The 14732-nt window shown below is 36.8% G+C and overlaps 1 protein-coding gene across 7 annotated transcripts in view; it reads left to right on the forward strand.

The window, feature by feature from the left end:
* Positions 1 to 14732, forward strand: part of SCLT1 (sodium channel and clathrin linker 1) — a 237950-nt gene that overhangs the window by 52111 nt on the left and 171107 nt on the right. For all 7 annotated transcript variants that reach the window (XR_011561108.1, XR_011561109.1, XR_011561107.1 and 4 more), the window contains one exon: positions 11703 to 11841. Coding sequence is in view for 3 of the 7 variants with exons in the window: in XM_070769109.1 (XP_070625210.1) it covers positions 11703 to 11841 (139 nt within the window). In the remaining 4 variants the exon portion in view is untranslated. The remainder of the gene's footprint in view (positions 1 to 11702; positions 11842 to 14732) is intronic.

The raw sequence follows: 14732 nt of genomic DNA on the forward strand, positions 1-14732 counted from the left end.
ATAAAAAAAACATAACTTAAAAGGCATAGATACATAGTAATTTAATGTAAAGTACCATATTATAGTCAGAAATACTGTTACTTTTTTAAAAAATTCAGTTATATGGTACCTAGCATAAAATATAGTACAAGCCCTCTTTCCTTCTAGATTAATAGGCAGTTTGTAGATTGAAAGAGACAACAAAATGTGTAAGACATGAATACTTTAAAATTTTTTACTTTGTCTTAATATAAATGTGCAGGACTGGAAAAGGTCAGTTTTCATTCCAATCTCAAAGAAGGGCAATGCCAAAGAATGCTCAAACTACCGCACGATTGCACTCATCTCACACGCTATGCCAAAGAATGCTCAAACTACCGCACAATTGCACTCATCTCACACGCTGATGAAGTAATGCTCAAAATTCTCCAAGCCAGGCTTCAGCAATACATGAACCGTGAACTTCCAGATGTTCAAGCTGGTTTTAGAAGAGGCAGAGGAACCAGAGATCAAATTGCCAACATCTGCTGGATCATGGAAAAAGCAAGAGAGTTCCAGAAAAACATCTATTTCTGCTTTATTGACTATGCCAAAGCCTTTGACTGTGTGGATCACAAACTGTGGAAAATTCTGAAAGAGATGGGAATACCAGACCACCTGACCTGCCTCTTGAGAAATTTGTATGCAGGTCAGGAAGCAACAGTTAGAACTGGACATGGAACAACAGACTGGTTCCAGATAGGAAAAGGAGTACGTCAAGGCTGTATATTGTCACCCTGCTTATTTAACTTATATGCAGAGTACATCCTGAGAAACGCTGGACTGGAAGAAGCACAAGCTGGAATCAAGGTTGCTGGGAGAAATATCAATAACCTCAGATATGCAGATGACACCACCCTTATGGCAGATAGTGAAGAGGAACTAAAAAGCCTCTGGATGAAAGTGAAAGAGGAGAGTGAAAAAGTTGGCTTAAAGCTCAACATTTAGAAAATGAAGATCATGGCATCTGGTCCCATCACTTCATGGGAAATAGATGGGGAAAGAGTGGAAACAGTGTCAGACTTTATTTTTCTGGGCTCCCAAATCACTGCAGATAGTGAGTGCAGCCATGAAATTAAAAGATGCTTACTGCTTTTAATTTACTTTTGGAAGGAAAGTTATGACCAACCTAGATGGTGTATTGAAAAGCAGAGGCATTACTTTGCCAACAAAGGTCCGTCTAGTCAAGGCTTTGGTTTTTCCAGTGGTCATGTATGGATGTGAGAATTGGACTGTGAAGAAAGCTGAGCGCTGAAGAATTGATGCTTTTGAACTGTGGTGTTGGAGAAGACTCTTGAGAGTCCCTTGGACTGCAAGGAGATCCAACCAGTCCATCCTAAAGGAGATCAGTCCTGGGTGTTCATTGGAAGGACAGATGCTAAAGCTGAAACTCCAGTACTTTGGCCACCTCATGCGAAGAGTTGACTCATTGGAAAAGACTCTGATGCTGGGAGGGATTGGGGGCAGGAGGAGAAGGGGATGACAGAGGATGAGATGGCTGGATGACATCACCGACTCGATGGATGTGAGTCTGAATGAACTCCGGGAGTTGGTGATGGACAGGGAGACCTGGTGTGCTGCAATTCATGGGGTCGCAAAGAGTCGGATACGACTGAGCAACTGAACTGAATATAAATGTGCACTTATTTAATTTTTTATATAATGCCTAAGATATTTACTTTGAATAAGACTACTGATTATAGTTCTTTGTTGTCTTTTATACATAAACCATGAAAAATAGTTCGTTCTTTTTAACTTCCAGTTTCAATTTCTTTGAAGAAGAGTGAGAACTTAGAGATCCTTTTGATCTCCTTTTGAATCTTTGATTTGATAATTCTTCTGACTTTTTATAATTATTTTACCTACCTCTAATTCAACAGCAGCTATTTAATAACTCATCTTTATTGAGCCTTTCATATTCAGCTTATGTTTCATAGGAAAAAACCCAACTCATTTGTACTTTTGTTCATTTGGGGTCATATTTAATTACATTGTACAATTATAGTAACAGTTTATGGCAGATATAGTAGATTGGCTTAACATCTGTTCCCCCCTCCTTTATTATAGTATACCTTCTTATACTGGAGAGTCTGGAAAACCAAAATCTAGTTCAGAATGTGAATTGAGTTCTGCTAATGATAATCGCATGTAATGACCTAAATCAGGAGATAAGTAGGAGGAAAAGCAGTCTGAGAATCTGTTTTTGTGGATGAGAATCTAACAAGTGTAGTGTGGCCCTAGTGCCAATAATTCTTGCAACTGCTTCTATCAAAGCTAAGTCAGGATGTTCCTGCAGGCATTACCACTGGCGGTACTTCCTGATCCCAGGATCTCAGCTAAAGAGGTGTGATCCTAGAATCATCAGTTGGCATAGCTGCTTCCTGATTGTCCAGCTTCCTAATCATGGTCTGTGTGGTCTCAGCAAAACAGTTCTGCAGTATAAACCAATAAGATTGACTTTTTTTTTTAAGCATTGCACGAGAAAACAGAGATCAGCTAGTTGATGGTGACTGCAGACAAAGCAACTATGCAGAGAAATGTGGTTCTATTGTTATTAATAAGAATAACACTATTTTCACAAACTTTTATGTGATTTCATTTCTCCTCTTACTGTGAAACCATCCAAATGCAAGGAAACTTACTCCTTTTTCTTTTTTCTACCATTCTTACATTTTGACTTTGTTGTATATTTGAATAAATGCACCTAGGCCCAGAACTCTCTTACTGTCTTGTACATAATATATCTTCAAATGTTTTGTGTGTGTGTGTGCTCAGTCATGTCTGACTCTTTGCAACTCTGTGGGCTGTAGCCCTCCAGGCTCTGTCCATGGGATTTTTCAGCAAGAATACTGGAGTGGGTTGACATTTCCTCCTCCAGGGATCTTCCCAACCCAGAGATTGAACTGCATCTCCTCATCTCCTGCATTGCCATGCAGGTTCTTTGCCACTGATCGACTTGGAAGCCCCTAAATGTTTGTTGAACTTACTTAAATTGTTGTCGTCGTTTAGCTGCTAAGTCGTTTAGCAACGCCGTGGACTGTAGCCTGCCAGGCAATTCTGTCATAGTATTTCCCAGGCAAGAATACTGGAGTGGGTTGCCATTTCCTTCTTCAGGGAATCTTCCTGACCCAAGGATTGAACCCACTTCTACTACATTGCAGGTGGATTCTTTACCACTGAGCCACCAGGGAAGCCCTTACTTAAATTATTAATATCTAATTTTCAAGATTCATTAACCATACATAAAAAGTAATGCTTTGAAAAAGATTCCTTAAAATCTTTGCATTACTTAAATGACTTTATTTTTTCAATTATACTGCTAAGATCTTTGGAGAATTAGATAACATGTATTTACTTAGTATTTATAAATATTATATTACATTATATATTATTTCAAAGAAAACAAGGGCAAAAATAAGAGAGATATAAAAGATACAAAGAGCAAAGAACAAGTTTGAGTGTATATATATTTTTTTTTTTCTGCTTCTATTACTCATATATGAACCAACAGGAATATACTATGTTTTCAAGACCCATAAAACATTTTCATAAATATGGACTGTAAACCCTGTCCATCATATAAATGCATACATACAAATTGAGCGTAAATCACATCATAAATTAGAAATAACAGTATGTGGGTGTAAATTATTTCTCTTAACTACATTTTCAACTAACTCCTGATATAAAGAGGGATTGAAAATTAAAATTAAAAACTGCATAAATCAACAGCATTATCAGACTAGTGAGATGCACCCAAACTAGTGCTCAGAACATTTTTAATTAATTGTAAACAAGTTAATTAGCGAGTTTTGTTTGCAGTAGTGGCATCAGACTCCTGAGAAAAACTAGAGAATCTGGACAAATACTAGAAGATCTTGACAAAAATTTGACAATAATCAAATCTGTTTAAATGAATTGGAGTCACTGTAGAATTGTAGAGCAAAGACCTGGAAAAGAAAGAATGCAGGGATATGAATCTGTTTTGGGGTTACTTTTTGCTGGATGTATCTCCCTATGTTAGAAGTGAGGAGAGGTTGAAAATTGAGCAGAGCTTGAAGCAAATTCATGGAGCAAGAGAAATAAAAAGTGAAATTCAGGGCCCATCAGACTTGAGGGTGGGTGGCTCAGGAACATCCAGGCTTTGAAGTTAAGGATGATTCCCTCAAAATAAACTACTCCCAAAATGAACTGAAACATCACTCTGAATTATCTGAATCTTTGATGTTGGTACAGCATAATCAGGGATAATATCCCTCTCCACCTGAAAAAAAAGGAAAAGGAAGTCTTTTAGAGAAAGATAACATCATTGCTAGGCCTCAAAGTATCTCTGTAATTTTTGGTGATATCTGGCTCATAATCTGGTGTATAAAGAGCTAGTAGCAGTAAGATTGAAGACAATATGATTGAAAAAAATCATAAACAGTATGCAATAGAAACAGACTCACAGGTTTGGTCTTTAAAATAATTATGAACTATGTTAAATGAGATAAGACACAGCTTTGAGAATTTCTATAAGAACTAAAAACTCTTAAGGACCAAATGAAGATTGTAGAACTGGGAAAAAAATGCGGTTAATGAAAATGAGACATTACTGAAGAGTTAATGGAATGCAACCCAAGTCAGAAAAAATTTTCAGAATGAAAACAATATTCAGAAGAGAGAGAAGAGGATAGAACATGCAAAACATAAACTAAGAGACATATAGGATATAGTGAAAAGAATTAAAATTCGTTATAGCTTGAGTTCCAGAGAAGGCAGAGAGACATCAGTCCACAAATTAAAGACACACCATGTGTCATGAGCAGGATAATACAAGAGTACTATACCTAGGTACATTATTATGAAGTAATAGAAAACCAAAGATAAAAAAAAAAAATCAAGTAGGTAGAGATTATCTTCACAGTAGCAGCAGTACCATATTAACTAACTTCTCAACAAAAATACTGGAAAACAGGAGACAGTGGAATATTTCTTTTAATTAATATATTTATTTTAATTGCAGGCTAACTGCTTTACAGTTTTGTGGTGGTTTCTGCCGTACATCGACATGAAGCAGCCACGAGTGCACATGTGTCCCACAGTGCTGAACCCCTCCTCCTACCTCCTTCCCCACCCCATCCCTCCAGTTGTCCCAGAGCACCAACCTTAGGTGCCATGCTTCATTCATCAAATCTGCACTGGTCATCCGTTTTACATATGGTAGTATACATGTTTTAATGCTATCCCGTCCCACCCCCACCTTCTCCCACAGAGTCCAAAAGTCTGTTCCTTATATCTGTGTCTCTTTTGCTATCTTGCATATAGGGTTGTTGTTACCATCTTTCTATAAATTCCATATATATGCATTAATATACTGTATTGGTGTTTCTCTTTCTGACTTACTTTACTCTGTATAATAGGCTGCAGTGTCATCCACCTCATTAGAACTGACTCAAATACATTCTTTTTTATAGCTAAGTAATATTCCTTTGTGCATATGTACTACAGCTTCCTTATCCATTTGTCTGTTGACGGACATCTAGGTTCCCTCCATGTCCTAGCTAGTAAACAGTGCTGCAGTGAACAATGGGGTACACATGTCTCTTTCAATTCTGGTTTCTTCAGTGTGTGCCCAGCAATAGGATTGCTGGGTCATATGGCAGTTCTATTTCTAGTTTTTTAAGGAATCTCCACACTGTTCTCTATAGTGGCTGTACTAGTTTGCATTCCCACCAACAGTATAAGAGGGTTCCCTTTTCTCCACACCCTCTCCAGCATTTGTTGTTTGTAGACTTTTTGATGGCAGCCATTCTGACCGATGTGAGATGGTACCTCATTGTGGTTTTGATTTGCATTTCTCTGATAATGAGTGACGTTGAGCATCTTTTCAGGTGTTTGTTAGCCATCTGTATGTCATCTTTGGAGAAATGTCTGTTTAGTTCTTTGGCCCATTTTTTGATTGGGTCATTTATTTTTCTGGTATTGAGCTGCATGAGCTGCTTGTATATTTTGGCAATTAATTCTTTGTCAGTTGTTTTGTTTGCTCTTATTTTCTCCCATTCTGAAGGCTGCCTTTTCACCTTGCTTATAGTTTCCTTCGTTTTGCAAAAGCTTTTAAGTTTAATTAGATCTTAAATCCCATTTGTTTATTTTTATTTCCATTATTCTGAAAGGTGGCTTATAGAGGATCTTGCTGTGATTTATGTCAGAGAGTGTTCTGCCTATGTTTTCCTCTAAGAGTTTTATAGTTTCTGGTCTGACATTTAGATCTTTAATCCATTTTGAGTTTATCTTTGTGTATGGTGTTAGAAAGTATTCTAGTTTCATTCTTTTACAGGTGGTTGACCAGTTTTCCCAGCGCCACTTGTTAAAGAGATTGACCATGGAATATTTTTAAAGTACTGAAAGAAAAACTGTTAATATACAGTTTTTTTTACCCAGTGAAATATCCTTCAGAAGAGAGATCAGATGAAAAGAAATTGAGAACACTGTCTTTAGAAAAATTGAAGACAATCCTAAACAGATAATCTACCTAAAGAAAATATTAATAATTCCAGATGAAAGCTTAGAATTATAGGAAAGGGTAACTGTGCGAAAAGCCCAATGAATATCAGCTATTCTAAAGTGATAATAATGTCTCTAAAATATCTATAGAGAATTAAATATTAGGTTGGTGCAAAAGTAATTGCGGTTTCAGACTGTGAACTTTGAATCATCATAACTAGGCTCAAACACATCTTTATTAATCAAAATGGGAATCATTACAATCAACACATTTTTGCTAATGAGAAGTAAGTTTGTTTATTCTTGTATCATAAAAATCCATGTCTCTGGATTCAACAAACTCTTGGAAAGCATTTTCTGCCTTGTGGAAGCACTTTCCCTGCAAAAAGTTGTCAAGATGCTTAAAAAAGTTGTGGTCGGTTGGTGAGAGGTGAGGTGAAATATGGCAGATGAAGCAAGACTTTGTAGCCCAGTTCGTTCAACTTCTGAAGCATTGGTTGTGCAGAAGAATTGGGCCCTTTCTGTTGATTAATGCCAACCTCAGGCGTGGCTGTTCTCAGTACATCTCATTGATTTTGCTGAGCATACTTCTTAGATATGATGGTTTCACTGAGATTCAGAAAGCTGTAGTGGATCAGATGGGCAGCAGACCACCAAAGAGTGACCATGACCTTTTTTTTTTTTTTTTTTGATGCAAGTTTGGCTTTGGCTATCTAGCTTCTTCTTGGTCCAGCCACTGAGCTGCGCGTGGCTGGTTGTCATATAAAATCCACTTTTGGACACATGTCAAAATCTGATTGAGAAATGGTTCACTGTCGTTGCATAGAGTAAGAGAAGACACTTCAAAACGGCAGTGTTTTGATTTTCTATCTGCTCATGAGGCACTCACTTACCAAGCCACAACATGATAGCAATAAGATAAATTTAGGAAAAGGGTATTTGAAGTTAAAATATTCTCAGGTTCTAGCGTTGCCCAAAAGAGATATAATGCTAATTTATTTTAGAGTTTGATTATTCAGTGATGCATGTTATAATCTTCAAAAGTAAAGCAAAAGATCATGTAACTGCCAACCCAGATAATAGAGTAGAAAAATGGAGTAATAAAAAATAATCTATGGAGTAATAAACAATAATCTAAAAGCATGAAAGAAGAGAACAACCAGTAACGGACAGGGCAAATAGAAAGCAAATACTGAAAAAGATATAAACTCAGATACATTACTAATTACATCAAATTTCAGTGTACTACATGCTACAGTTAAAAGACAGTGATTTATCAGAGGAATTAAAAAAGACACTTACATACTTCTTATCAGATTTCTAAAATACAAGAATATTGAATGGTTGCAAATAAGAGAATGGAGAATAGATAAACCATGCAAGTGCAAACTGAAAGAAAACGGGTAAAATTGGGCATATTAATAGTAGACCTTAATGTAAGAGAATATTATAAATAGTGATATTTCATAATGTTAGAAGATATGACAGTTTTAAATTTGCAAGAACCCAATTGCAAAGCCTCAGGATAGAAAATTTCCAATTTTCTCAGGGGTTTTTTTGTTTTTTTTTTTTAGTTTAGAAAAATTCAGTGATAGCCTTGAATGGCAAAACAGACAACTCCACCAGCTGGAAGGAAATATAAACAGATTGTTCCTCAGTAATTGAAAGAAAAACTCAAAAAATAGTATTTGAACCATGCAGTTAACATGGGTCATGGTGGAGAGCTCTGACAGAATGTGGTCCTCTGGTGAAGGGAATGGCAAACCGCTTCAGTACTCTTGCCTTGAGAACTCATGAGCTGTATGAAAAGACAAAAAGATATTACATGAAAGACGAACTCCCCAGGTCGGTAGGTGCCCAATATACTACTGGAGAAGAGTGGAGAGATAACTCCAGAAAGAATGAAGAGACGGAGCCAAAGCGAAAACAGCACCCAGTTGTGGGTATGACTGGTGATGGAAGTAACGTCCGATGCTGTAAGAACAATACTGCATAGGAACCTGGAATGTTAGGTCCATGAATCAAGGTAAACTGGAAATGGTCAAACAGGAGATGGCAAGAGTGAACATCCACATTTTAGGAATCAGTAAACTAAAATGGACTGGAATGGCAAATTTAATTCTGATGACCACTATATCTACTACTGAAGGCAAGAGTCCCTTAGAAGAAATGGAGTAGCCCTCATAGTCAACAAGAGTTCAAAATGCAGTGCTTGGGTGCAAGTACTGAAACCCCAAATTATAAGACAGTTGTAGAAGAGCAAGAGACAAGCAGGATTGCAAGTGAAGTGAAGTCGCTCAGTCGTGTCCCACTCTTTGCGACCCCGTGGACTGTGACCCACCAGGCTCCTCTGTCCATGGGATTTTCCAGGCAAGAGTACTGGAGTGGGTTGCCATTTCCTTCTCCAGCAGGATTGCAAACTGAGAGATTAACTGAGAGATTAAAACCCTTTCTCCAAATACTTCAGATACTAAAACAAATAAAAATAAACTACATATAGGTAGTCCTTGCTTTGCATATCAGTGCAGAACTCTGAAAAGGACCTTGCAAGGGCAAGGTGTGTCCAGGTTGACAGAATAGGAAAACCCTGAACTCAGCTTCTCTAACCACAGCAAAATTACAACTGTTTGAAGAGCAGCTGTCAATGAGAATCACTTGAATACAGCAGAACATATTTTTACAACTAAAGATACAAGGAAGGAACCAAAACAAGATGGGTAGAACTTCCCTGGCAATCCAGTGATTAAGATGGCAGGCTTCCACTGCAGGGGGCGTGTATTCCATCCCTTGTCAGGGAACTAAGATCGTGCATGCTGCACAGAGTGGCCAAAAGATTAAGGGAAAAAAGGGGTAGGAGAGGGCAGAGATATAATGTAGGCACACCCTCAGGTAGGTGACCCACAAACTGGAGGATAATCACAGTCACAGAAGTTCTCCTGAAAGAGCAAAGCCAACGGGATTTGAATATTGGAGAGCCAGAGGAAACAGAAACTCCGCTCTTAAAGAGCACACACAGAATCTCATTTGCTCTGAGTCCCAGAACAGAAGCAGTAACTGGAAAGGAACCTGTTAAGACCCACTTGCTTGTCTTGTAGAGTCTCCTAGACAGGAAGGGGGCAACTAGGATAAAGAAACTGAGGCCAAAAAAGGTTAAGGAACATGTTCAAGGTCACATAGCAAACAAAGTGACAGATCCTGGCTTCTCATTCAGGAAGTTTGGATATACTGCAAGAAAATCAAACCAGTCAGTCCTAAAGGAAATCAGCTCTAAATCTAAATGTTCATTGGAAGGACTGATGCCGAAGCTCCAGTACTTTTGCCACCTCATGTGAAGAGCCAACTCATTGGAAAAGACCCTGATCCTGGGACAGATTAAAGGCAAAAGGAGAAGGGGGAGGCACAGGATGGGATGGTTAGATAGTATTCCCCAACTCAAATGGCATGAATTTGAGCAAACTGGGAAATAGTGAAGAATGGAAAGCCTGGCTTGCTGCAGCCCATGCAGTTGCAAAGAGTCAGATACAACTTAGTGACTGAACAACAACAAATTTGCTCTTAACCAATAAGGGTTTTGTTTTTTAAAATTGAAGTATATTTGCTGTACAGTATTATGTGTTACAGAGGAACAATATGGTGATTCTCAATGTTTATACTTCATTTATTGTCTAGTCACTAAGTGGTAACCGACTGTTTTGTGAACCCATGGACTGTAGCCTACCAGGCTCCTCTGTGCCTAGGATTTTCCAGGCAAGAATACTGGAGTGGGTTGCCATTTCCTTCTCCAGGGGCTGTTCCTGAACCAGGGGTCGAACCCACGTCTCCTGCTTAGCAGGTGTATTCTTTACCACTGAACCACCTGTACTTCATTTATTTGTTGTTGCTGTTCAGTCGCTAAATCATGTCTGACTCTTGTGCAACCCCATAGACTATAATAAGCCTGCTAGGATCCTCTGTCCATGAGATTTCTATACAAAAAATATTGGAGTGGGTTGCCATGTCCTTCTTCAGGGGATCTTCCTGACCCAGGCATTGAACCTACATCTCCTTCACTGCAGGTAGATTCTTTACTGTTGAGCCACCAGGGAAGCTCCATACGTCATTTATAGTTAATATAAAATATGGGCTATATTCCTTGTGTTGTACAAGATGCTTTCTTAGCTTATTTTGTATCTAATAAATTGTACCTCTTAATCCACTACCCCTACACTGCATCTCCCCCCTGCCTTCACCCCACTGGTAAGTGAGATTATTGCCTTGTGACTTTTATTGTATGTGATGAACTTTGTTTTCACTAAAGATGTTTTTAAATTTCAGATTGTATTTTTCTAGTTTCAGTGGAGATTGTAGTATTAGTAGGTAATTCTGTTTAGATTTTTCTATAGGGATGGATGCAATTCCTTTGAGAAATTTTTACCTTGAGATATGTTTAGTATAAATGATGTTTTCTGGTTATAATTATACAAATTCAATATTTTCAAGATTTTCTGATGTTAAAAACCATTTTCCCTTCTGTGTGTATATTATACACCTAATTTTTTTATAATTTTAGATTAGCAAAATATTTGAATTTAATGAATATTTTGTAATTTATGAAATATTTATCACTTATGAAATATTTGTCATTTATGAAATATTTATAATATAATATATATTAAAGTTGAATTTAAGACTTTCAAAATTACCATCAAGCTTATTTAAGAAAGTGCTGGCAAGTAAAGCCTCTAGTCTTGATTTCATAACCATCAAGAATTTTATTCTATATAAACTGGAACTAGTCAGAAATCAAATGAATTTTGTGAAACACAGTGAAGAAATTAACAAATAATTCTATAATCCCCTTTCCATTTCATTAACTAGATGAAGTTATTATATTTAAATTTTTTCTGAATGACGTGTTTTATCAATGAATCAGGTATAATTTCAGAATTTTATATGTTTGAAAAATTAAAATCTTCCTAGGACAAACTGAATTATGTATCTTTAAATTGATCAATTTAACTCATTCAAAATTTTGATGTATTTTTTCTTGTGACTCGTTATTCAATGATTTTTAAATACTTGTACATTTAGAGGATGACTTAAAAATGATTTTTGTATAAACAGTGATTTTTGACCCAAATGTTGATTTAGTTGACCCTGAAACAACAACTACTGTTACTAAAATTAGATTATTGTTGTGTTCACTGTTTGTTCCAAAGGTTGCACAATGAATTAAAAGATGCTGTTGTTGCAAAGCAATTGGAGGCCCTTCCCTTTGGCACAGAGATGGGAAATGAGATATATACAGATGACGAAACAGTCAGGAATCTTCAAGAACAGCTAAAACTGGCCAGTCAGGTGAGTGATATATTTATTATCCTGAATAAACAGAGTTTCTAAAAATCTGTGATCAGTCATTATTTATGAATGATAATAGAATATCGAAATTGTTAGCATGATGATTTTCTACAGTTTGCAAAATAGTTAACAGGTAACAAAACTTGTAATATGTACCCTTGCTGTATGTTACAGTTGCCATGTATATATTTTAATTGAATCCTAATTCTTTTGGCATGATTTTTTGTGTGTTGTAAAATATTGTAATGCAAAAGAAAATTTTTGAAGAAAAGAATCAATTATCCACTTGCCTAAATTTACATTTTTTCCCCATGTTTTCTTCTGATACCATTTTCTTCAGTTTTCAAAGATTATAGAATTATATTTTTCTAAACTTACACTTCTTTTAGAATTATGCTTTTCCTCCTTTTTTCTTCCTGTATGGTTATCAAAATATTTGGGAAGCTATATTGTTTATATCCTGTTTTTAGCATTGTAATCTTTTTGGTTATATATAAGAGAATGTTATTTTAATTTACAATTTTGTATGCCAGGTATCTCATATCTTTTATGGATTTGAATCCCATTTTTATACCTTCCGGTGTTCCTCAGTTTCTTCATTTTATAAATGGGGATTAGAAATTCATTATTAAAGTTTTGATTTTCTACTTATCTGTAAGAAGTTGAATTGTCTTTTATTCTTTGGAAATTTGGTTTTGGAATTCTTGGCTTTCAAAAGTGATATCATTTGTTAATTAGATAGGCTATATATACCTTGTTAAGGAGCATTATGTAGCACTGAATTCTTTTTAATATATAAAGGGAAGGAATTTGAAAAGTAATAGAGGGAAAAAAATAATGCGGAAAGCATATTCTTTGCTCTGTTTTAGCCTAGTATTTCAGGAAGAATTTATTAATGTGCATGCATGCATGTCCATTCTGAAGGAGATCAGCCCCGGGATTTCTTTGCAAAGAATGATGCTAAAGCTGAAACTCCAGTACTTTGGCCACCTCATGCAAAGAGTTGACTCATTGGAAAAGACTCTGATGCTGGGAGGGATTGGGGGCAGGAGGAGAAGGGGACGCCAGAGGATGAGATGGCTGGATGGCATCACTGACTCGATGGACATGAGTCTGAGTGAACTCTGGGAGTTGGTGATAGACAGGGAGGCCTGGCGTGCTGTGATTCATGGGGTCGCAAAGAGTCGGACACGACTGAACGACTGATCTGATCTGATCTGATGCATGCATGCTAAATCGCTTCAGTCCTTTCTGACTCTTTTAAGGCTACAGACTGTAGCCCACTAGGCTCCCCTGTCGGTGGAACTCGCCAAGCAAGAAGACTAGACTGAGTTGCCATGCCCTCCTTCAGGGAATCTTCCCCACCCAGGGATCGAACCCATGTCTCTTATGTCTCCTGCAGTGGCAACGGGTTGTTTACCAGTAGTGCCACCTGGGAAGCCCGTTAATGTTCACATATAAATAAATAAATGAAAATTAATTTAGACTTCAAAATGCTTTCTAACCAGACATTAAATACCTTTTTAAAGCTGTAGCAGAATATACATTTCTTATTACTCTTAAAAAATACTGTGACAGACATATATAAAAGAACCCTCACTTGTACACCTTAAATATAGGCAGTGATTGTCAGCCACACCTCAATAAATTCTTAAAAATTTAATTTATAAAAGAAAGCAGAGTGAAGAACTAGATAAGATTTGTAGTTTCAAAAAACAAAACAAAAAAGAATTCTTCTAAAAAGCATCTCTCTGTGGTACTCTTGTTGCTATAATTTCTAACACTCAATTTTATTTCATTTTTTTTTAGTCACATTTGTTCTCATTCCTCACCCCTTTCTCTTTCTATCTTACCGTCTTTGCCTTTCTCCATGTACATCTTGCTTGGTCCCATATTATGTCTCTAAAGATGGTTCTTCCCTTTTGCTACATTTTGGGTTGTTATTTCATAGTAAGTATGGTGAGGTCCAGGTTTGAGCAGTCAAAATTGAAAAAGTTTGTGAAAGAAAATTTTGCCACAACATCTGCAATGTACTTTGTATATAAATGCGAAATTTTAACTGAGTGACAGTTCAAGCAGTTTTATAAAATGTTAACGAATCCATAAAATAATAATGTTAAATGTTAATTCTGCTTATTACTTATACATTCATCTTTATGTATATTACTAAGTTATACGTACAGTCGTTTTGGTATCCATCACTAGATTGAAAGACCTTCTTGTCGTGCGTGAAGACTAGGTGAATCCAAACTGAATAAATTGAAAACTAAATACAATGCAATTTATAGTAGAAAATTGAGAGAGAATTCTTTATTATGCTTTATTAAAGCAATAAGTCAAAATAATAAGATTCAAATATCTTCATTTCACAAATATTTATTAGTTGTTCACTATATATGCTGCTACTGCTAAGTCGCTTCAGTCATGTCTGACTGTGTGACCCCATAGACGGCAGCCCACCAGGCCCTGCCGTCCCTGGGATTCTCCAGGCAAGAACACTGGAGTGAGTTGCCATTTCCTCCTCCAATGCATGAAAGTAAAAAGTGAAAGTGAAGTCGCTCAGTCGTGTCCAACTCTTAGCGACCCCATGGACTGCAGCCTACCAGGCTCCTCCATCCATGGGATTTTCCAGGCAAGAGACTAGATATGAGACACTGTGATTAGTGTTGATCATGCAGTGGACAATGTTGGCGTCTGCTTTTGTGAAACACGCAAGCTTTTGAAAGAAAAATCTGGGCAAATTTCTTGAGTTTGGTCCCATTCTACTTCCTCACTCTATAATCTTGGGAAATCTTTTTGTGCTTCACCTTCTTCATTTATAAACAGGGATTATAGTAATTCTCCTTCTATGGGGTTCTTAAGATAATTAAAGTTTTAAATCCTCATAAAGC

The sequence above is a fragment of the Bos indicus genome, chromosome 17 (assembly GCF_029378745.1).
Source record: "Bos indicus isolate NIAB-ARS_2022 breed Sahiwal x Tharparkar chromosome 17, NIAB-ARS_B.indTharparkar_mat_pri_1.0, whole genome shotgun sequence".
NCBI lineage: Eukaryota > Metazoa > Chordata > Mammalia > Artiodactyla > Bovidae > Bos > Bos indicus.